Below are 22619 nucleotides of genomic sequence, written 5' to 3'. Positions count from 1 at the left end.
GAAACCCAACAGACACCACCTCAACTAAGTGATCAAGGTTAACGTTATCAGTAATAAGAAATGGATGCTGTGTGACCCCGGGCATGATGTGGTAGGAATGGCTCATTACCTCTGGGGTCATTAATCCAAAAATCCATAAACAGATCTAATTATGAGAAAATATAAGACAAACCCAAACTGAGGGATGCTTTGCAAACACCTCAATTCTTCCACAGTGTCAAGGTCATGAAAGAAGGAAAGACTGAGTTGTCACAGAGGAGGTCAAAGAGACATGGCAAGTCTATGCAGTGTGGAATCCTGGACCGGAACAAGGACATTAAGTGGAATAACCAGTGAAACCTGAGTAAAGTCCATAGCTTACCTAATAGTACTGTGCCGCTGTTAACTTCTTAGTTTTGATGATTGTGCTACGGTTATGTAAGATATTAACGTCAGGGGAAGCTGGCTGACGGATACACAGGAATGCTCTGTTCTATCTTTGCAGCTCTTCTATAAGTCTAAAAGTATTTAAAAATAAAAAGGCGCTTTTTTTTTTTAACTAAATGACACACACACAAAGGGGAAAAATGATGTGTACTTTGGTGAGAAGTTGGAAATGACTGGTTTAGATGAAGGAACGTCAGGAGCAGAAAGGGACCTCGTGTATTTATAAGCCACACTTCCATTTAGAGCTGCATTAACTGAGAGGTAAGGGGACTTGGCCAAGGACACAGTGCTGGTAGCTCTACGGGCAGGATTAGTACCTGGCTTCCTGGCTCCTCAAGTGCCACTTTTTCCATCCTACCCCCTGCCTCTGCCCTCCAGGGCAGGATTTTCCTGTCCCTGTACCCATAATACTGTTTCTGCTTTGCATGTTTTGTTTTTTTTTTTTAAGTAGATTTCATAGTCCTGCTTAGATATCTTGCTGAGTCAGCTATCACCTGTTCCCTGTCGGGTGTCTGTTTTAATCACTTCTACCCTCCAGGTGATGGCTTACATATTCGTCTTACTCTTTTCAGCAGAAACTGGAGACGAGCAAACGGCCTTTGTCTGGAACTTCCACTACCTCCAAAAGCACCTCCCCCACACTCACGCCCTCCCCTTCGCCCAAAGGGCACGCGGCCGAGTCCTCTGTGTCCTCCTCGCCCCATCGGCAGTCCAAGAGCAGTGGGGGCTCCAGCAGCGGCACCATCACAGATGAAGGTGAGCCCCCCAAGGTCCCAAAATGCCAGCCTTTCCTCTTTGCCTCTGTGACCTGGCAGGTGCTCTCATTGCTATAGCCATCCTAGGTCCTAGGTCATTTTTAAAATTTCAAACAAAAACACCTGTCTCCATTCTTCCCCAATTCTACCTTGTATTTTTGTCTTCACTTTGCTAATCATCCGGTAAGCTCCCTCAAAATGTTTTTGAACTTAGTAGAGTTTCGTTTACGTACACATATACTTGTAGAAATGCTTCTCCAACACCAGTGAAGTACCTTTCCCTGAGCCTTGTACAGATCAGAATTCTGTCATTTGCAAGTAATGCAATCTCCACTGACACTGGTTTGAGCAAAAGCAAAAAACATAATTTGTTGGCTCATATAATGAAAGTGTCCAGGGTGTGCTTCAGGCGTGTGTGGATCCAGGTACTTTGGGAGTGTTTCTCTCCATATCTCAGGTAGGCTGTCTCTAGGCAGTGGCACAGTTGTCCCCCATGAACTTCAGGCTTGCTTACTTCTCCTGCTAACTTAGCAACGCCAGCAGAAAGAGTGCTTCTTTCTTAGTAGGTCCAGCAAAATCCTGGGGTAAACGTCATTGGCCTGCCTCGTCTCTATTTATAATGACAGGACATCTGTGTATCCTTCACTGTGCGTCTGTGGCAGTGCAACGTGCTGATTGACTGGGCGCAGGTTACATGTCTGCCTTTGTAGCTGGGCTCAGGGTCTGCCCTGCTGACACTTTGTAGATTGGGAGCAGGAGAGAGGGGACTCCTCAAAGGAAAATCAAAGTGCTGTTTCCAGAAGGAGGAGGGGAGGGATGGTGGGCAAGCAGAAACAGTAGCTGTCCTCTGTAACCAGGAGAACTTTAGAACCTGTGTGGGTGAAGTGCAGGTCCCTCCCGTGGGGAAGATGCAGAAAGGAAGATGGAGTGGAGGTGTGCTGGGAGGCCCCAGATAAAGATAGGAAGATATAAAAGACAAAAGGAGATGAAGAATCCTGTCCCTTGAACTGCCCTCTGGTGGTCCTGGCAGTGGGGGGAGGTGGGGGGAGAGGGGGAGCAGAGTTATGGGGAGAGATGGGACCCAGGCAGGTGCAAGCCAAGTAATAGTGTTCAGAGAGGAGAGAAATGTCAGGTGTGCCAGGGCCTCCCAGACACAGCTGCAGGTGTCTCCCCGCAGCTGCCTGGAGGAAGGTGCCCAGCAGGTGATAAGTGCCCAGCAGGTGATAGGTTGAAATCAGCCGCACAGGCTGTGGTCTGGACTGAGTTGGTAATGCATGCTGCCATTGGCATCCTCTTTATTTGGGGGCTGCTTTTATTGTTTTGTGATATCTAGTGCGACCATGTATAAAAGCTTCAGAGATTCACTAGCAACCCTGTTCCTCCCTAACCGTGTTTTCTACGTGCAGTCATGAATTCTCCCACCTTGGAGGCTTCCAGGAATCCAACTCTTAGAAGTTCAGTTAGGTATTTGTACCCCCCCACTTTTTCCAAAAAAGAGTTGAGACCGTGGCGGTCTGTATGCACTGTCCATGCCCACTCTTTTCCCTCTCTCTCATTATTTAAAAAGGTTTGCAAGCCCTGGTTGGGATAAAAACAGAAGAGGACCTGACCGCAATTTCTTTTTAATTTCCCTGGTGTAGAAAGCCTAGTTTTCCCCTCCAGAGTTCCTGGGTCTGGAGGCAGCAAGACCTTTGTCCTGTGGGCATGAGACTATCAAAGGACAGACCTGCAGTCCATCCCCAGACAGCTACTTTTTATGACATTCTTCTGGGAAACACTTTGCCCCAGTCGAGGACCACATGCAAGCCTTTGCCCTGCCCTGTCTTTCCTCCTGCGGCCCCTCCGGCCCCCTCTATGGGGAGTGGTGAAGCCTGTGTCCCGGGTGCCTTAATCTGTGCTGGGTTAGCTCACAGTCAGGGTGGGGATTCAGCTGCATTCAGCACAATACATTTAAGTAACCACCACACAAATGGGGTCAAATCTGTGTTATCAGCCAGGCATGGAGTGCCATGGCACAGGCTTCACTGAAGAGCAGGCACTCAGGCCAGGCCGGTGGGCCAGAGTCCATCGTTGAATCTACAGGAGATGTATAAACCAGTGATGAAACACAGCCATTATAAGTCAAATTACAACAACAACAACAACAAATACATAAAGAAGCCAAAGAAAAGAAAGAAAAAGTCAAATTATATGAACTTATATAATTAAATTATGTTCAATATAAAGGTATGGGGTACTTAAAACAAAACGTTGTTATTTATTAGTACATTTTGCTAATACTTGTGCTGTTTATGCCGTAGGAATACTATGTCATGATGTGCTACTACACACGTCCCTTCTCCGTTCCACTTTCAGGAACATTAGTTGTGTCGTTAGCCTAAAATCAGCCAGGAGCAGGGTATTGACTCCATGACATCAGCAAATGCCACCAATCAGGGGTTGGTTTACTATCTCATAGACCATCTAGATGTAATCTGGACAGTGATGGAGAAAATGCCCATATTGCAGACGAAGGTTAAAAGTGTGTCTGTCATATTGTGACTAACACAAAAAAATTGCAACAGTGTTCTTCCAGGATTTTAAAACCATTATCTCATTCAGCAGAGTTGCTCACATGAAATTCCAATATGCGTCTTCATTGTTTCATTTCCTCTTACGTGTTCCCATCCGCGGAACTCCCCAGCGGCATCCCTATTGGAACTATACTCATTGGCTGTGGACTCAAGAGGAAGGGAAAAATCAGTGAAAGCGTTCAGTGAGGTGCCTCAAATGCAACGCAAGCATTGGCTGCATGGGATCTATAAGAAACAGTATTGTGTAGTTTATTATTATACATAAATTGTGTGCTATACGTCCTTTATATCAGTAAAATCTACAGTAAGCTTATGTACCTACCTCCCTACATACGTTTTCCCCCAGAGAGCCAGTTGCTAACCATTTCCCGGCCCTCCACTACGGAGAAAGACTGTGTGTGGTGGGAACAGCCCGAGCAAAGGTTTGGTGCCACGGAGCAACAGTGGGTTCAGTGTGGCCTGGGACTCGATTCATCTCGTACAGCCTAGCGCAGTAGTACTCTTCCGTGAAGCCTTTTCCGGTCCTTCAAGTGGGTCAGCTGTCCTCTCTGTCCCCAGACCCCCTTGTCGATGCCCCTCATCACTGTGCTTGTCACCAAGGAGAGAGATGGCGGTGTGTAGCTTCAGGCCTGGTAGCTGGACCACTGGTGTGAATTCCTGCTCTGCCGTGGACTGGCGGCATGATCTCCAAGATATGGCAGCCACGCTTTTCCGCCTTGCTTCCTCATCTGTAAATGGAGACACTGATAGGATCGTTACGGTCATTGTAAAGAGCAAATGGGTTACCTATGTACAAGGTGACTGATGGTGCAACAGCTGTCACCCTCATCATTTTATCTTCCCAGCCACGCTGAGCTCCTTTACAGCATGGACCTTTCCATCCTTGTACTCCCAGCGTGTAGTAGGTGTGTTGGTATCCACTCTTGAATGAATGAATTAAAGAAGGAACTCAGGGGCGCCTGGGTGGCTCAGTCGGTTGAGCGTCCGACTTCGGCTCAGGTCATGATCTCGTGGTTTGTGGGTTCGAGCGTCGGGCTCTGTGCTGACAGCTCAAGAGCCTGGAGCCTGCTTCAGATTCTGTGTCTCTCTCTCTCTCTGCCCCCCTCCCCCACTTGTGCTCTCTCTATCAAAAACAAATGTTACAAAAAAAAAAAAGGAACTCAGACCTCCTAATCTCCAGTCCTTCTTCTGTGAATTGCACCCACTGCCCCAAGACCTTTGTATTTGCTGTTCCTTCTGCCTGAATACTGCCTGGTGATCTTTCCCTTGTATTATGCAGTTCACTCCATTTACTGTTCAAATGTTACCTTATATAAAGGAGACCTTCCCTTACCACTCTCTATAATAAATAATGTTCTCCCATTCCCTGTGATATTCCCCTGCCCCCTTCCATCCTTCCTCAGTGCCTTTGGCCTGGCAGCCTGCTTATCTGTTTTGGTCTTTATTGAGTCCCTAATGTCTGGACTGGTAAATCCCTGTTGAATGTGTGAATGAATATTTTTTCAAACTACCCCCCCACCCCCACCCAGATGCTAGTCTTGTCTCCTTTCTTCACCCTCCCTGCTCTGAAATCATGATATCCAAAATCTTCTGTTTTCTCCTGCTCTGTGCCCCTCTGGCTCTGCTGTTCCACTCAGATGTGTCTGTCCTTCCTTTAGGAAGCCCACAGCCTCCTCACACTGAGCCAAACTCCAGTTCTGGTCTGAAGCCACCTGCTTGCTCTCTTAAGTTTGTTCTCCGCCTCGCTGACAACTTGCTGGCATTAGCATTTGCTGCAGGTGCAGCTACCAGCAGTCAAGAAATCATAATTAAAAACCATTCTTGGACAGAAAGTGGAGTTTTAGTCCTAGCAGCTAGAACTCTGAGAACTTGGGGGTTGCAACCATTGGAGGGTCAGCCTGGCCACACACATCCCCATGTTTGGATCTGGGGAGACGCCAAGGGCCTGCCCTGAGGGGAAGTATGGCTCGGACCCACCCCCTGCCGCATTCACACGAGTGCAGCTTAGATCTTTCTGTGTTAGAGTTTCTTGTGACATTTCATTTGAAATAGGATTGCCACTGTTTTATGAAAGTTTGAAGACCACTGTTCTGACGCCTTTTGCCAAATTCTAAAATATCTTTTCACATCTTTCCCTCTTGAAGATGAACTGACTGGAATCCTTAAGAAATTATCACTTGAGAAGTATCAGCCCATTTTTGAGGAGCAAGAGGTAAGGATGTTATTTTTGAATGTCCATCTAAATCTTACCATAAAAGAAAATGGTCTCACACATGTGGGTGTTCATCCTGCAAGCCTAATTGATCTCTCTCCCTGAGACGGCAGGCGGAATTTGTGTTCAGCACACTTAGTGCAGTTCACCGCAGTGAGATCCCGGGACCTTATGGCTTGTTCTGTTGGAACAGAATTTTGTGATCTCGAGCACCGCTCTCGCTAGTGAAGTTTGTGTCTGTCCTGCACGCACTTCTGTCGAAGGTGATTGACCGGCTTTCAGGTTTAAAGAGGGTCATAAGCAAATCCTAATGAATCTATGCTAAGTGTCTGCACATAGGCTCTGTGTTAATCTGAGTGCTTAAAAGCACTCACAATCACATTTTTTTTTACAAAAAAAAATACTGTTCTGCAGTTTGGCCGTTTCTCAAAATGTTAAACATAGAATTACCATGTGACCCAGCAATCCCACTCCTGGGTATATGCCCAAGAGAACTGAAACATATGTCCACACAGAGACTTGCACACGAATGCTCACAGCCACGGTATTCCTCATAGCCACCAAGTGGCAAACAACTCAGATGTCCATCAGCTGGTGAATGGCCAGATTTGTTAGTGCTATACAATGGAATATAATTCGGCCATAAAAAGGAGGGAGACACTGACACGCTACAAAATGAAGGAACCTTGAACACATGATGCCGAGGAGAAGCCAGTCACAAAAGGCCACATATGGTATGATTCCATTTATAAGAAGTGTCCAGAATAGGCAACTCTGTAGAGACAGAGAGTAATTAGTGGTTGCCAGGGAGTGGGGGAGCACAGAACGGGGTGGGGGGGAGTGACTGCTTATCTGGGGGTGGGTTTCTCTTTGCAGGTGATGAAAATGTTCTAAAATTGAGTGTGGGGATGGTTGCACAGCTCTGAATATATTAAAAATCATTGGATCATACACTTCATTTTCTTAATTAAAAAATTTTGTGATTTGCACATAGTTGACACCCAATGTTCCATTAGTTCTAGGTGTACACCGTAGTGTTTGGCAAGTTTATATTTTATGCTGTGTTCACCACCAGGGTAGCTACCATCTGTCCCATCACGTCGCTAGTACAGTAGCATTGACTATATTCCCTATGGGTTGTATACTTTAAATGGGTGGATTGTACAATAAGTGAATTATATCTCAATAAGTTGTTTAAAAAAAAAAAAACTTATGTTTTGGCCAAATAAAACTCCTCTGCAGGCCCACTAGCCACCAGGGTATCACCATTGGTTTAGAATATTCTGCCTGGTTGAGTACATGACAGCTGTCATAATTACAGTAGCAATCACAACAACCACTCAGTGTCCCTGACAGGCTTGCAATGCTATTGAGGAGTTTGTACTTGGTTTTAAGAAGCAGACAGAGTGCAGTGGCTTCCTTCCTCCATTTGCTTTTCTGCCATATCCAGTGTGTCCTCCCTGCGACTTTGGCATTTTAAACTTCAGTAGTGACTTTTTCTCATCGCCAAGAAGTCTTTCCTGTGTGCTGATGGCTGCCTGCTTTTGTTTCATCCGTTCCATACCCTCCTGGAGTATACAGAGAACACGTCTCCAGGGCCATGTCTGTTTCACAAGGCAACGGTAGTTCCGAGTTCTTGGCTTCCTCCCAGTTTTGGAGCTGGCATGTCTGGGGCATACCTGTCACTCACCATCCTCCGGTTCTTGCAGTTGTCCCTTGTAGGGAACTGAGGTATGTTCCAGATGAAATGGGAGGCTTTCAGAGTTTTAAAGGGAAGGCGGAAAGCGGACCATGCAGATTTGCTGTGGTCTTAACCCACCCACCTGAAAGTCTCCACGGTCTCTGGGGTTGGGAATGTGCAGAGTCCTGAGACAGCACTGTTGGAAGGGGTGCTGGGAGCCAGTGGCCAGAGGGTTTCTGTGTGTGTGAGGTACTGTGAGGCTAGCTGAGCCAGTGCCCTTGTTAGGAGCCAGCTCAGCAGTCCCCCCGCCCCTGTGCTTAGCCCCTCTCTGGACAACATACGAGCTAGGTAGCACTGTGTGAGATTTGCTGTCTATCCACCCGGAGACCCCATGCTCCCTTGAAGGCTTTGATGGGACTCAGGTTTTAACACCCTTGATCGCCCCTGCCCTCACCTCCTCACCCATCCCCACAGCTGCGGGGCACTTGTTAGTCCCTTAAGAAATTCTTTGAAGAACCTGGCATACAGATAGAAATTTTCCCTCACTTCCAAGGCTGGTAAAAATTTCTCCCTATTATTATATGCTTTTAGTCCGTGTTGAGAATTTGGAAGAGGAATGAAGTTAATACATTTTCTCATCTTGTGATTTTGAAACTGAAGACAGACTAGTAATTTTCATCTCTCTACTTATATTAGGATGGATTTGGCTGCGTATATTGGAAAATCCCCAAATAATAGTATCTTAAACAAAATGGAAGGTTTTTTTTTCCCCACAAAAAGTTTTGAAGTGAGTCATCTAAGCTCCTTCTAGCTTCCCTGCTCCACCATCACTAGGGTGTGTGGCCCTCATCCTCAAAGTCCAGTATGGTTGCTAGAGCTCCGGCCATTACATCCACATTCTAGGCACCAGGATGCAAGGAGATGGAAGCAAAAAGACACATGCTCTCCTTTTTTAGAGAGACTTCCTCAAAGTACCATAAACCTTCTTATATCTCATTAGCCAGAAGTTTGTCAATTGACATACTCATATGCAAGGGAAACTCAGAAATACAGTAGTTTAGCTTCATGGAAATGTGCCTAGCTGACAACTAGGATTCTATTACTAAAAAAAAAAGTAGGGCATGAATATTGAAAGGACACAGATGTTTCTGCCGCATCCTGCTAACCCTTCAGAAGTGTTCACATGAGGAGAATTCAGTCTCTGGCTTCTCCAACTAAAATGAGCTGTGAGGATTTGGCAACCCCCAGGGTTGACAGAGGTCAGAGACTGAGAAGATCAGTGCAGATGGGGATGCAGTAGAATATTGATCCATGTGGTCATTCAGTCAGCAGATGCTACTCAGGTCGCTGTCCCCTACCAGTCCTTCTGCCAGTGCCTGACCCTGGGATAGGGAGAAACAGCCAGAGCACTCTGGGAGCCCAAGGAAGGGGCCTATAGAGTGAGGGCCAGAGAAGACCTCAGCTGAGCATAAACTGCGCTTTGAGGGAGGGGAGTGGGGCTAGAAGGGCACCTGGGAAAAGGGAGCAGACATGTGCAGAGAACCAGCAGCACTTTGGCCTGGCCAGGGCCTGACTGAGGCTGGCGCCTCTGGAGCAGAGAGGGCCTGGCCAGCATGGACGTGACCCTCTGAACCACAGTCTGGAGGCAGACGAGGGCCAGCAAGATCTCTGGCCTGTGGCGTGGATGGTGGCCCAGGGTCGGTAGGGGAGTTAGGGGCAGACTCACAGGGAGGGAGACTCCAGTTAGAAGGCCGGGATGGGGAGGCCCCGGGCAAGAGGGCAGAGAGGTGCTGAGGAGCTGGCTGTGGGGACGGGCTGGGGGTGGGTGTGTGGGGAGAGGGGCGTGTCTGGCACTGCCAGGGGCAGGCAGTTTCTGTCAGAACCATGCCATCCGTTCTGTGAGGCCCTCCATCCCGTGTGAGCTGTCATGTCCCAGAGAGACACAGGGAAACGGATAATGCCTGTACCTCAGAGAGCTTGGGGCTCGTAAGGGAGCAGACCCTTCTCCACCAGCTCACACCTGGTTCAGGGTTTGTTTTTATCCAGGAAAGTAAAATGATGGTTAAAATAGAGAAGGAAAGATAGGAGAAATTTCTCAAAAAAAAAATTGTGTTATTTCTACATACATCAAATGTCTTGAAGAAAAATTTTAAAAATCTTGTTCAGTATCTAAGGGGGAACATAAAACAAAGCCTGCTTTTAAAGTGAATGGCTAACGTGGCGGGGGTGGGGGCTGGCACCTGGGTGGCTCCGTCAGTTAAGTGGCTGACTTCAGCTCAGGTCATGATCTCAAGGTTTGGGAGTTTGAGCCCCGTGTCGGGCTCTATGCTGATAGCTCAGAGCCTAGAGCCTGCTTTGGATTCTGTGTCTCCCTATCTTTCTTCCCCTCCCCCACTCACACTCTCACTCTCTCTCTCTCTCTCTCTCTCTCTCTCAAAAATAAATAAACATTAAAAAAAATAAAGTGAAGGAATAAGGATTTTCAAAAAGTTACAGAAGTTTTTTTTTTTTTAATTTGTTTTAATGTTTATTTATTTTTGAGAGAGAGAGACAAGAGCACAAGCGCGGGAGGAGAAGAAAGAGAGGGGGACACAATCCGAAACAGGCTCCAGGCTCTGAGCTGTCAGCACAGAGCCCGATACAGGGCTTGAACTCACAAGCCGTGAGATCATGACCTGAGCTGAAGTCGATGCTTAACCAGCTGAGCCACCCAGGCAACTTTACTTTGAATGGCACCAGTATAATATAAAACTATAGTATCTTTATAATTTATAAACGTAGTTTGCAAAGCTTTGCGTAAACTCCCTGTAGAACCTACAACCACCTGTAAGTGAGATGGTGAGAGAATTCGTACATTTCAGGTGGGAAACGGAGGTGAGGTACCTGCCCGGGGCCCCCAGGCAGCAGGTGGGACTTGAGGCTCTGTTTGTCCGTGTGTGCTTCCTCACCCTGGCACGGGCTGGAGATGAGACTGTGGGCGGCCAGAGCCCTTCCACCTCTCCCAGATGACTGCCATTTTGGGGTCTAATACTAGAGAGCCTGTACAGATGACAGAACCTGTTCATTCTTAGGGAGCATCAAGTGCTATTAACAAGGAGGCCGCTGCCCTTGGGAATCCCAGGAGGGAGCACTGGGACGGTGGCTGCAGCATTGTAGGGTGACATGAGCCCGTGGAGAAGAGCAAGGACTCTTGGGGCCCACTGCCTGGGTTCAAATCTTGGCTTTCACTGACTCATCACGTGACTTTGGGAACTGAATTTCTCCATGCCTCAGTTTCCCTGCCCCCAAATGGGGAATAGTAGTATACTCACCCCACCTGACAGTGAGACTCCAGGACAGATCTGGGGTGTGTAGGGCTGTCCTCCACCCTGTGTGTGTGAGGGTGGGTGTGCTTGCTTCTTCCAAGCCACATCTGACCTTAGAAGGACAGACTGCAACATATCCATTGTATAGCAGGGAGGCCCATTAATTTTTCGCCTGGAGCTGAGGCCCAAGCAGGAATTTTAGGATTTCACCATTAGAAGCCAAGGGTCATATGGCTTTGAGTGGCCCTTGTTCTGAGCCCTCCTCCGCTTCAGTTCTCCATGGCCCTTCTTCCCTTTATCGCTTCTGCTTGTTTATTTTCTCTGTCTTTCCACAGTCTGCATCTCCCTTGTCTTCTGGGGGGAAACGTGGTGAGTACCGCCATGTGTGCACCTTTTCTGTGCAGCTCCCAATGTCATCAGAAGTGCAGCAACATTGGAGCCAACTTTCTAACAGCGGATTTGGATTTGCACCACTCTGGCCACCCACGTCACTGTCTCGGAACTCTCCTTCCTTGTTAAATGGTCACGGTCTTTCCAAAATGCACCTGTCCTGAAATTCCCAGCCCTAGAGCTGAGGAGAGTTAGTCCTTCATAATACTTTCAACTAAACTTTCATCATAAAGTCAGGAATTGGAAGTAGTAAATCATCATTAACTCAGTACTAATAAACACTAATAGTCCATAATCAAGATATTTCTGTTGTGGTTGGAAAAAAGAGGTGTGGCGTCAAGCAGATGGTATCAAATCCCCCTTCTCTCTTTCCAGGTGGATATGGAAGCATTCCTCACGCTTACCGACGGCGACTTGAAGGAGCTGGGTATTAAGACAGATGGGTCCAGGCAGCAGATTTTGGCAGCAATTTCTGAACTGAATGCAGGCAAGGTATTGTTCTCAATCTTTTTTTCCAGTGGAGAGCTTCACTACCTAGGATCCCAGGCCCTCAGTGTTCCCAAGGATGTTTATGGTCTGATTTCATCTCCTCTGGAACATCTGGCAGAGGATGGCCCCCTGTGCATGCTTCTCATGACCGAGCACTCACTACCTCCCTGTTCCTCTTCCTGTCCCTTCCCATAGATTCAGCTAAAATATTCCCTGCAGTAATTTCAACCCACATGGCTGGGTATTGCCCTCCAGTGTACAATGGAAACGGAGCCCTTGTTTAATAGGGGCCCTGGAGTCAGGCCCACCTGGGTGTGAACCCACTCCTCCCCTTACTTGCCGTATTATGTAGAAGTCACCTCTCTGAGTCTTGCTTTCCTCATCTGTTGAGATGGCCAGGGACACTGGGGCTGTTGCCAGCGCCCCTGGTACACACAGACCCGTCAATCACTGTTGTTGCTGGCATCCTGCATTTTTGTCTAATGTTAAATTTCTGTCTCATCAGCTTTAAACTAAAGATGAACCATGCTCCCCACCCCCCCCAAAGGCATACATGTGAAAACAATTAAAAACCACATGAGAAGTGGGTCACCACTCACTCTGCAGACCTTAGTAGGACAGTTGCTGTTGGGCTATTCAAGCTCCCTTGAGCTTTGCTTTTTTCTCTAACGCAGGATGGACTTTTCTGTCTCACTCCAACAGTGTGTACGACTTGCTTACCTGTTGCTTTGTCACGCTTTGCCTGACGGTCCCCCTCTTGTAAGACAGTCATGCCGTGTCTGGGGTTTTGCCATTACAGATAGCACCATAATGGATGTCTCTGCCTTGCTCCTTTTTCTTCTGTTGTTTTGTTCCTCAGGCTGTGTTCCACAGTACGAGGTTATGTCAGAGAGCGTGACCGGTCTCATGGTTCTTTGTGTGTTTTGCCGGGTGTGCACGCAAATATTGAACAGACTTAGAGCACCAACAGCAAATAAATATTCATGTAGCACTTTATCATTCACAAGACACTTCACGTACATTTCCCCAGTAAATCTGAGGAGGCCGTGTCCTCACACTTCCCTTGTCCGGCTGGCTGCTGGCTGGCTGGCGAGGGGGCGGAGCCCCAGGGGGGGAGGTGTGCCCAGGTGGAGAGGTGGGCGGGAAGGCGAGGCAGGACCTGCACCCCGGTCTTCTTCCTGTGTTCCCCCAGCACAGAGCTGCATGGGGGTGGCTCCGGGCCTCCCTGCCGGGGTCGGGGGTGGTGGTTTTTATTGCTGCCGTCGTCGTGATTATTTTGCCTGTTCGTAGGCTGTGAGGGGGTCCTTCGGAGTGGTTCAGTTGGCAGTGCTTCCAGCGCTTGCATTTTCCTTTAGTCTTTATTGTCTGTTCTTCTTCTGCTCTTAGTAGCCTATTCCCAAACACTGCTCACCTGTAACGTGGGCCTGGGCCGCCTCCCTTTAAGACGGGGAAGTTGAGGCTCAGAGACGGACGGTGAGCCCTGGCCCCCAGCCAGCACTGCTTCTGCTCCACTGTAGATGAAGGGGGGAGGGGGGGAGGCAGGCATGGGGGCTGCAGGAGGTAGGCTAGTCTGGGCTGGTAGGAAGAGCACACCCGGGTTGCTCATGGGGCACCGATCAACCGGAGCAAGCACCAGAGTCTTTGGAGCATTAATTTCGTCCTGAAAAATAACCCTCGCCTCTCCGCCGTGTCCCAGGCACTCTGTGGGTGTTGAGCACTGAGCACACTTTGCGCCCAGCCCTGCTCTGAGCCTGTCACATCTAGTCATACATTTCACTTCACGGAAGCCACTGAGGCCAGTTCCGGTTCATAGATGAAGGAACTGAGGCACAGAGCAGTTAAGGAACTTGCCTAAAATCACATAATTGGTAAGTGGCAGAGCCAGAACTGGAACCCAGAGTTTGTGTGCTGACTACTCTGCTGCTCTGACTCAGTGCTCATTAAGGAGAGCTCCGGACTTCAAGTGGGGGCTGGAAAGGCAAGGTCCTGGAAGACATTCCCAAGGGAGTGGCAGGAGGGCTGGGATCTGAAGAAAGATGGGAACCATGGGGTAGAGGGCTAAAAGAGTGCAGACCAGGAGGAGGGACACACATGTGCAAAGACCCTGTGGTGAGAGGGTGTGTGGTGCATCTCAAGAACTAAAAAAGTGTGGAAGCTGAGAGCAAGAAGTCTGGTGTGAGGGGAGGCCGAAGGGGACAGATAAGGCCCTCAGGGTGGCTGAGGGGGACCCAGTCAAGTAAGGGCAAGGGCTTTGGGGAGGAGGTAGGTGAGTGATGTGGATGTGGCTCAGGGGTTACAGGACCCTTCATGCTGTGGCCTCCAGGGGCCAGATGTGCGAGCCAAGGAGAGGAGGGTGGTGGGGCAAGCCAAGCCGGTCAAGCAAAGACAGGTAAGGTACTAGATGTAGGGCCAGTGAGGACCATGGAAGGTGTGGGGGGACAGGCCAGGAGCTGGATGCCGCCAGAGCCCGGCCCAGGGCGTGGTAGATAGTAGCTGCGAATGCTTCCAGAACCTCCCCTCTGCCCTTGGCAGCCATGGCCTTTGTGGTCTGGGATCCCAGATAAAAGGCAGACTGGGCTGGCTTGAAAATCTCAGGAAGCTTAACTGCTGCCATAGAGTGGAAAAGCTCAGGTCCACTCCACAGGAGAACATTTTTCTTAATATTCGTACAAACTGGGACCTTTTTACTTTTTCTCTCAAATTCATTGCCCCCATACTCTATTTCTGTAATAGTCTGCATCCTGTACCAGACAAAGCCCAGTCTAGAGAAGCAAAAGGCAGGACAGCTGGTGGTGGTGGTCTTGGTTCGGGCTGCATGACAAAGGACCATGTCCTGGGTGGCTTGTGAACAACAGGAATTTATTTCTCACAGCATGGAGGCTGCCAGCGTGGTCGATATCTGTGAGAGTCCTCTTCCATATTGCAGACTGCCAACCTCTCATTGTGTCCTCACACGGCAGGGAACAGGGAAGCCAGCGCTGTCTTCTTATAGGGGCACTGATGCCATCATGGGAGCCCCACCCTCATGACCTCATCTAAACGCTATCACCTCCCAAAGGCCCCACCTCTTCATACATCACAACGGGGGTAGGGTTTCACCGTATGAATTGGGGGGTGGGAGGACACATTCCTTCCATAAGAGTGATATTTGGGGGCACCAGCTGATCAGCTCCCAACCAGGAGACCTGGGTGCTTCCAACCTGCCAGACTGAGGGTCTGCTCTGTCCCAGCCACGTTCTTCCCACGGGCAACGCCCACCCTCAAAGTCAGGTGATTCCGCATGGAAGCGGGTGCAGAGCGAAGTTCTGAGCCACCAAACAAAGTCCTGTGGAAGTGAGCACCATGTATCACAGTGTGCCATAGAACAAAAACATGACTGGGACAATGCTAAATATTACCAAAACAGGTTTATCTTCTGTACTACGTGGGGGTTCCCATTGGAGCTATGTACTGCTTCTCCACAGGCCAGACGTAGCTTTCTGGAGCCCTTTGGATGGCTTTCCGATGCCCTGGCCCTCAGCTGTTCTGGGCTGGACCTGCCTCACTCTGACTTCAGGGCCTCCTGCCTCTTTCTGGATTGCTGTAGGGCACCAACTCTCCCTTCAATGTTCATACTTTTTCTTTTGCAACCCAACCTCAGCCAGGAGAGTACCCACTAGTGGCTCAGATGCTCTATACACATTCGAGGACCCATGAGAGGACCCATGAGGGAATGGAGGCCCAGATTTCCTTGCCCGCTAGTGTTGTAATGTCTTAATGGCTGTGGTCCACAGCTTGCCAGGCACGAGGGTTGTGCACTCAATCTAGCGGTTTACCAGCAGCTTTTTATTTATTTTTATTATTGTTTTTTAACGTTTGTTTATTTTTGAGAGAGACAGGGTGCAAGTCAGGGAGGGGCAGAGAGAAGACACAGAATCTGAAGCAGGCTCTAGGCTCCGAGCTCTCAGCACAGAGCCTGATGTGGGGCTTGAATTCACGGACCATGAGATCATGACCTGAGCCAAAGTTGGACATTTAACCGACTGAGCCACCCAGGGACCCCACCAGCAGCTTAAAAACAGAATAGGGTAGAAAATATCAACATTCTTTGCAGGTAGGAGGGTAAATTTGTTTCAGTCGTATATATTTGCCCATAACAAGGTTGTGATGTAAAATGTATTTCTTGCACAATCAAAAATAGTTTGAACATTTTAGCTTAAGATTTTTTTTTTAAACAAATATAAGCCAAAAAAACCTAACTTGGCCATAAAAATATCAGCAAAGCAGTATGGATCCTCAGTCTTACAAGTCATAGATCTGGGTGAACCTTCCTCCTCCAGTATTCAAGTTGTGATAATGTACTTGAGACCGCTTATTAGTTTGAAATGGTTTATATGTTGGAGAAGGTCAATCAGAAATCTCACCTGCATTTCACCTTTGGTTGGTCTTAAGCCTTGCTTCTCTGTATTGCCATTTTTTTGTGATCATCAAAGCAGTGCACATTCATTTTGCTAAATTTGCACAGTGCCAAAAAGGTGAAAGACTTTTTAAAGAAGTCACGATCCAACCACCCAGAGGCCAATGCTTTTCACATTTGGGACGATCACTGCAGTGTTTTGTGCCAAATGTTTTTTTCTCCGTGGCTGAGATAAATTTGGATCTATAATTTTACATCCTACTTTCTTCGTTTAACATTAAGTATATGCAGTTACCCATGTCATTAAAAATTCTTTTTAATATGATAAATTTGTATGGATATACTAAAATTACTTTATCTTGAATCCCTACTTGTTGGATATGTAGCTATCCAAACTTTCTATTAATAGTGAGTGCTGCAGTGGGCAACTTTGTGTATAAGGCTTTCTAATTATCTCCTCAGAATAGATGTCTAAAAGTGGAATTTTGGAGTCAAAGAGTCTAAATCAAGGTATATGGCACTTCTTCCTGAATTACTTTCCAGAAAGAGCCAGTGAACATCCCCATCAGCTGTGGGCAGTGTGGTTCCAGCATCAGTGAATCCCTGCCAGTATTGAGTGCTATCAGTTTGTTTTTAAATTTTTATTAATTTGAGAGGCCAAAAAGTGTGCCTTGTTTTAATTTGTATTTCTTTAACTACTAGATAGACTGAACACTTTTTTTCTACTCTTAATGGCCATTCGCTTTTTCCCTTTTAAGAATTATCAGGCAGGTCCTTTGAAGCTCAGGGGTTTTTAAGGGGCAATTATTATCATCATCTTCAATCAGCAGTGGATACAGGGAACAATTATGGTTTTCATCATCTATGGCTCCCTCCTAAGTAGGAGGCAGAGTGCTGGAACCCTGTCTCTCCCTGACCTCGTTTCTCAGGCAATTAAGGCTAAGGTAGTGTTTAATAATGACATTGCTGTCATCCCTCCTGTTTATTTTTTAGCCCTCTGCAGTTTGCACAGTGTCACCCCGTTCATTATCTCGGGTTGAGCCTCATCACAGCCTCAACATGTCCTACTGTCCCCATTTTATAGATAGGACACCCGACAGCAAGGGGCCCTGCCTGGGATGCCGCCACTAGGGAGCAGTAGAATGGGGACTCAACTGTCCTCAGACTGCCACATCTGGTGCTCTGTCCTCTACCCTGCTGCCTTCAGGTTTGTGTTGTGCTCCTGGGGGGAGGCATTTTTCTAGGTGATTTAACTTACTTGGAAGGATTGGCATGCTAGGAGGTCTTACTGCCCCCTCAGGTGTCCAGGAAGGCCTCAACAGTGGTAGAGGTTCTTGCTCTGGGGTCTGGAGAGTCCACGAAAAGAAAAAGTTTGAAGTTGAGCTCATTCGGTAGACTTTTTTTTTTTTCTTTGTACTCTTAGCAGAAAACAGTCTACCAGAGATTATTCATTTTTAATTTCCTTTACATTTTGATCACCACATTTGTTGGTTTTAAAAATGTGTGTTTGGGAGAGCACCTGGGTGGCTCAGCCGTTTAAGTGTCCGATTTCAGCTCAGGTCATGATCTCACGGTTTGTGGGTTCAAGCCCTGCATCAGCTCAGAGCCTGGAGCCTGCTTCAGATTCTGTGTCTCCTCTCTCTGCCCCTCCCAACTTGCGCTCTATCTCTCTCTCTCAAAAATAAATAAACATTAAAAAAACTTCTTAAAAAATGTGTGTTTAGGGGGCACCTGGGTGGCTCAGTTGGTTAAACACCCAACTCTTGATCTCAGCTCAGGTCTTGATTCCAGGGTCATGAGTTCAAGCTCCACCTGGTACGAAGCCTACTTAAAAATGTGTGTGTGTGTGTGTGTGTGTGTGTGTGTGTGTGTGTGTGTGTGTACACGCGTGTGTATGCGTGCATGCACACACGCACTGAGTCTACACTGCTATTCTCTGACAATAAGACCTGTCAGTCTCCTGCTGCCCACACAGAGTCTGCTGTCACCAGCAACCATTTGAGTACCATTGCTATCCCATTTTACAGATAAGGAAACTAAGGCCCAGAGAGATTAAGTGTCTTTTTCAGGGTCACCCAGCTAGTAAATGGGAGGAATGGGATTTGAACCCAGGCTGTTTGGTTCCAGTCCCTGCTCTTAACTTCTATGTATCATTGCCTCTCAGCCAGGTATTTGGTGAAGATGTTCTCTGGGCTCAAAGAAACATCTACATCCTCCCTTTTTCACATCTCAAAACATGTGTGTTAAGGGGTGGGGATGTGGGGGAATGTTGCATGGATAGAGTGAGAAGTGAATCACTGTGGAGAGGAATCTGACAGCTTTTGGGAAGGGGGGAGTGAGGCAGTTGAAACTCTCTGTAGCAGAAAGAAGTTCAGCTCCCACTCAATCCCCTGGAACTCTGAGGGCTAGAAAGACACCCCGTGAGTCAGGGGAGGAAACTTCCCTTGCAGGCCATGTGACCCAGGACAAGTCAGTCCAGCTCCTGGGCTCTGCATCCTGTCCTTGCCTGGGGGATTGGACCCCTGTGTTTCGAGGGCCCTCTCTAGCCGTGCGTGTTGTGATTATGGGTGCTAGGGGACATTCTGACTCAGTGTGTTTTTATTAAACTGAGTACTCTCTTAATCAGATAATTTATTTCCCCATGACACCCATAGGTTTCTAAAGTATTAGTTGAGGATTAACAACACCATGTCAATTGAACTAATAGTTCAAAGATTTAATAAGACTTTGTGTCTGTTTTCAATTTCCTCTACAGGGACGCGAGAGACAGATTTTACAGGAAACCATTCACAACTTCCACTCTTCCTTTGAGAGCAGCGCCAGCAACACCAGGGCCCCTGGAAACAATCCCTGTACATGATCCTCCCTCCTGTGGTCACCATCGTGAGCTTTCTGAATTCCAGTACTGCCCTCACACAGCCAGTGCTCCAGCCACCGTCAGCTCTTTCCCCATTCCCTGAAACAGGCCACACTTTGTCACACCACCATGCCTTTGTTCACTCTGCCCAGAACACCTGTCTTCCCTTCCCTGCTGTAGTAGTTGGTGATGCTTGTTGCTGTAACAAACTCAAACATGGTAGACTTAACCTCACATGAAGTCTGGAACGGCTCCTTGTGCTTGGCAGGTGACTTCACACTGTGATTTGGGGACCCATCTCATTTCATCTTGCAGCCCTGCCATCCCCAGGGACCTCAGCATCTTTTCTTCTGGTTGGCAAAAAGGGGAAAGGGACAGTGGAGAAGGCACAGCCATTCTTAACTACTTTCCTCTTAATTGCCCTTGTTCCATCTGTTCCTTCTCACATTCCATTGGCCTCCAGTAGTCATGTGGCATCATCTGAGTGTGAAGGATGCTGGGAAATGTAGTCTTTGTTTAGGTGATGGCTCCCCAGCAGCAACTCTAAACTTAGCTGGGGCAGCATGTGTTTTGGAGAATGCTTAGCCTTCCCTGACACATCTTTCCGGAAAACTTCTAACTTGTTCTTTGTGATCCAAGTCGCCTGTACAGTGAAGCCTTTCTTGACTCTCTTACATAGAACTAACTTTTCAGCCCCTGGGGTCCTTTACTGCGTGTCTGAAACTCTGTTCTAATGCTTGGCTGCACCCACTGCATACAACATACAACAGGTGTTCAGGATGTGTATGTTGAATGCATTTTTCTTTGTTGCAAGGGCAACCTTTTCTATAGGAAACAAGAGTAAGCCTGCTGCGTGATCCTGGATCCCTTCTTTGTGGCCTAAGTGCCGTCACCTGCAAGATCAGGGCTTGGGCAGGATGATGCTGTAAGTCTATGCTGTTCACCCGTATCACTGTAGGGCTTTCTACACTTCAGGTGGGAGCAGAAGACCCTAATAGATTACACTGTGGAAGGACTTTGCTGCTCACATTTTCTAGACAAAGAGCTAAGCATTTGGAATTTCTCGTATACCCTGTTAATGCTATGTTCCTCAGAAGGGAATTAGTTCTTGTAATTTTCTGCCATGTCATAGTACCTCAGCAGCACCCCAACTTCTAAAATCCAGTAGCTTTTGGAAGTGTTTTCAAGTGAATAATTTGTTTGGCCAGTGCTTGCTACATTTCTTTTACATGCTGAGTGCGGGGGATACAGAGATGAGCTAGAGCCAGTCCCACCCTTGGGGACCTCGAGAGGCAGGAGAGGATGTGAACAGATGATCCCAACCTCGAGAGGCAGTATGACAGAGTAGGAAGAGTTTGTACTCTGGACTCGGGCTCAGAGTTCACATCCAGTCCTTCGGCTGGCCAGCTGTGTGGCCGGGACAAGTCACATAGCCTCTTGCCCAGAGCTTAGAGCCAGCGTGCAGAAAGCAATTGGTCTGCACAAAGTAGACAGCAGCCTTCACAGTTTTGGTCTTTGCCACAAGCTCTGCCAGACCACATGTCCTCAGGAGGTGCAGTCTTTCCTATGCCAAAGGCCTGGTCCCCTCCACTGGCTTCTTGAGAGGCAGTCGTGACCACATAGCCCAGAGCCACCTCATGCTCGCCCTCTGCCTGTTGGCCAGTACCTCCATCTTCTCATCCCTCCCACTGGCAGCTGCCAACATGCAACATGACTGAAGCGAAAAGGTTTCACTTTGCCTTTGCTGACAGGCATCTTTATAAATGTCCCTCAAATCCTGGCCTTTAATGAGAAATAGTCATAGAGCACCTACTATGTGTGGCAGCTTGACTGCAGTGTCTTCCGTCCTCACCGCCATGCGGGAGAATCCTGCACATCTGAAAGACAGAGTGCAGCTGTGTGCCAGCAACATAGCCCAGAGGAGGCAGAGCTGGCTTAGAACCGGATCTGGTGTGCTCTGGGCCCCTGCCTTTCCACTGACCCGCGTAGACTCCTGGAGCTGGGAGCATTGGGGATTCTCACTGTTGTAATGGTCTGATCTCTCCAGGGGTTATCAGTGGGCCTAGGGTTGTTTGCCCTTGAAATACGTGGCCCTGGAGTGACATGCCTTGAGGTTTTGTGTCTGCCTCTTGCTGCTGTCCTGTTTTTTTTCATAACCCCTATATTCGTGCAGCTTCCTGTCAGGTAGGTTTGAACATCCATCATATACAAAGGCTGTGCTGGAGGAGTCTGCTTTCCACAGTTCAGACTCCCATGATTTCATCTGATGACACCAGACAGAGCTGGGCTGATTCCCAATTTGCAGATGGGAAAACTGAGGCTCAGGACAAGTGTCTCTCTTGTCTTTCTCACTAGACTCAAGTGGTTCTAAGGCAGTTTGTGGAGTGGTGAGAGATTCCTGGCACCCATTCTGGGCCATGATCTCCACCTTCCTGGTAGCCCCTCCCATCTCACATGTATTCCTAGGCTGCCTGCAAGGGTCTGTTCTCCTCCACAGTAAATGTTTCCTTTGCTCGATGACCTTCACCAGCATTCCCCAAAATGTATTCCTTGGAACACTAGTTCCATAGGATGTTAATGGGTTTTTCATAAAAATAAAGGGAGTGTATATGTGAGAGTAGGATGAGGCTCTGATCAAATAGGTTTGGCAGGCACTGGGTTAAAGCCCAGTTACTGGACCGTCTTGCTGTAGGACATCTCAGAACCCTCAGCACGCCAGTGTGTGTGTTGGGCCTCTTATAAGGGGGTCAGGTAGTACGTAGTATTTCCCATACGTTTGATCACAGTGCTTCTTCATGGTGCTGTTGCAAGACAGACTCCTTGGACGCTGTCCAGGAAACCCTGGTTTAACTAGGACAGCAGTAGCCATGAGGACTCGCAGCCGCGGGGGGGGGGGGGGGGGCAAGGGGGCACTTGGACTTCAGCCGGGTCAGGGGTCTTCGCTGTTCATCCATCCCCAGCAGCTCTTGGCAGTAGGACATCAGGGTGGGGGAGTCCCTTGACTTTTAGGTGATTGGGACCTTGCTCAGAGGCCTCTCCACCTTGGGGGTCTCCTGCAGGGTAGAGGGCGTTGGTTCCCAGCCTGAGTGCAGTGTCCTGCCCGGTGGGTGCTGGGTGTCCGTGCCACACCCCCACTGGCCAGGGCATCCTCCCACCTTTCTTCCTTTAGGGCCAGACCATTCCATGGAAGCCAGCTAGTTTTGCTAGGAGAATGTTTACTTTTTCATGCTTTTGTTCCCCAGACATTCACTGAGCATCCAGTCTGTGCCTGCCCCTGCTTGTGTTTTGGATCCAGAGATGAAAATACACTCATTCCTGCCTTCAAGGAACCCACAGTGTTTTAGAGGAGACAGGCATGTAAATAAAACATTGTGGTGCCGTGTGAAGAGTCTTGTCATGAAAGCGTGTGCTAGGTCCGTGGCACAGAGAATGTCATTTGTGATGGCTCAGGTTTGGCCCCCCAGGAGGGAGCTGACAGATGAGGAAGTGAAAGGGCACCCAGATTGAGGGACAGCGTGTGTGAACTTAGTCTGCA

At 48.2% G+C, this 22619-nt stretch overlaps 1 protein-coding gene across 1 annotated transcript in view; it reads left to right on the top strand.

Moving 5' to 3' along the window:
• Positions 1 to 22375, top strand: part of ANKS6 (ankyrin repeat and sterile alpha motif domain containing 6) — a 48120-nt gene extending 25745 nt beyond the window's left edge. Inside the window, exons 12-16 of the mRNA XM_042964555.1 lie at positions 1002 to 1182; positions 5899 to 5966; positions 11718 to 11834; positions 18983 to 19079; positions 22327 to 22375. Coding sequence (XP_042820489.1) covers positions 1002 to 1182; positions 5899 to 5966; positions 11718 to 11834; positions 18983 to 19079; positions 22327 to 22337 — 474 coding nt within the window. The 3' untranslated portion in view covers positions 22338 to 22375. The remainder of the gene's footprint in view (positions 1 to 1001; positions 1183 to 5898; positions 5967 to 11717; positions 11835 to 18982; positions 19080 to 22326) is intronic.
• Positions 22376 to 22619: the final 244 nt, after the last annotated feature.

The sequence above is a fragment of the Panthera tigris genome, chromosome D4, assembly GCF_018350195.1.
Source record: "Panthera tigris isolate Pti1 chromosome D4, P.tigris_Pti1_mat1.1, whole genome shotgun sequence".
Taxonomy (NCBI): Eukaryota; Metazoa; Chordata; class Mammalia; order Carnivora; family Felidae; genus Panthera; species Panthera tigris.
This window is presented reverse-complemented; position numbering and strand designations above follow the sequence as displayed.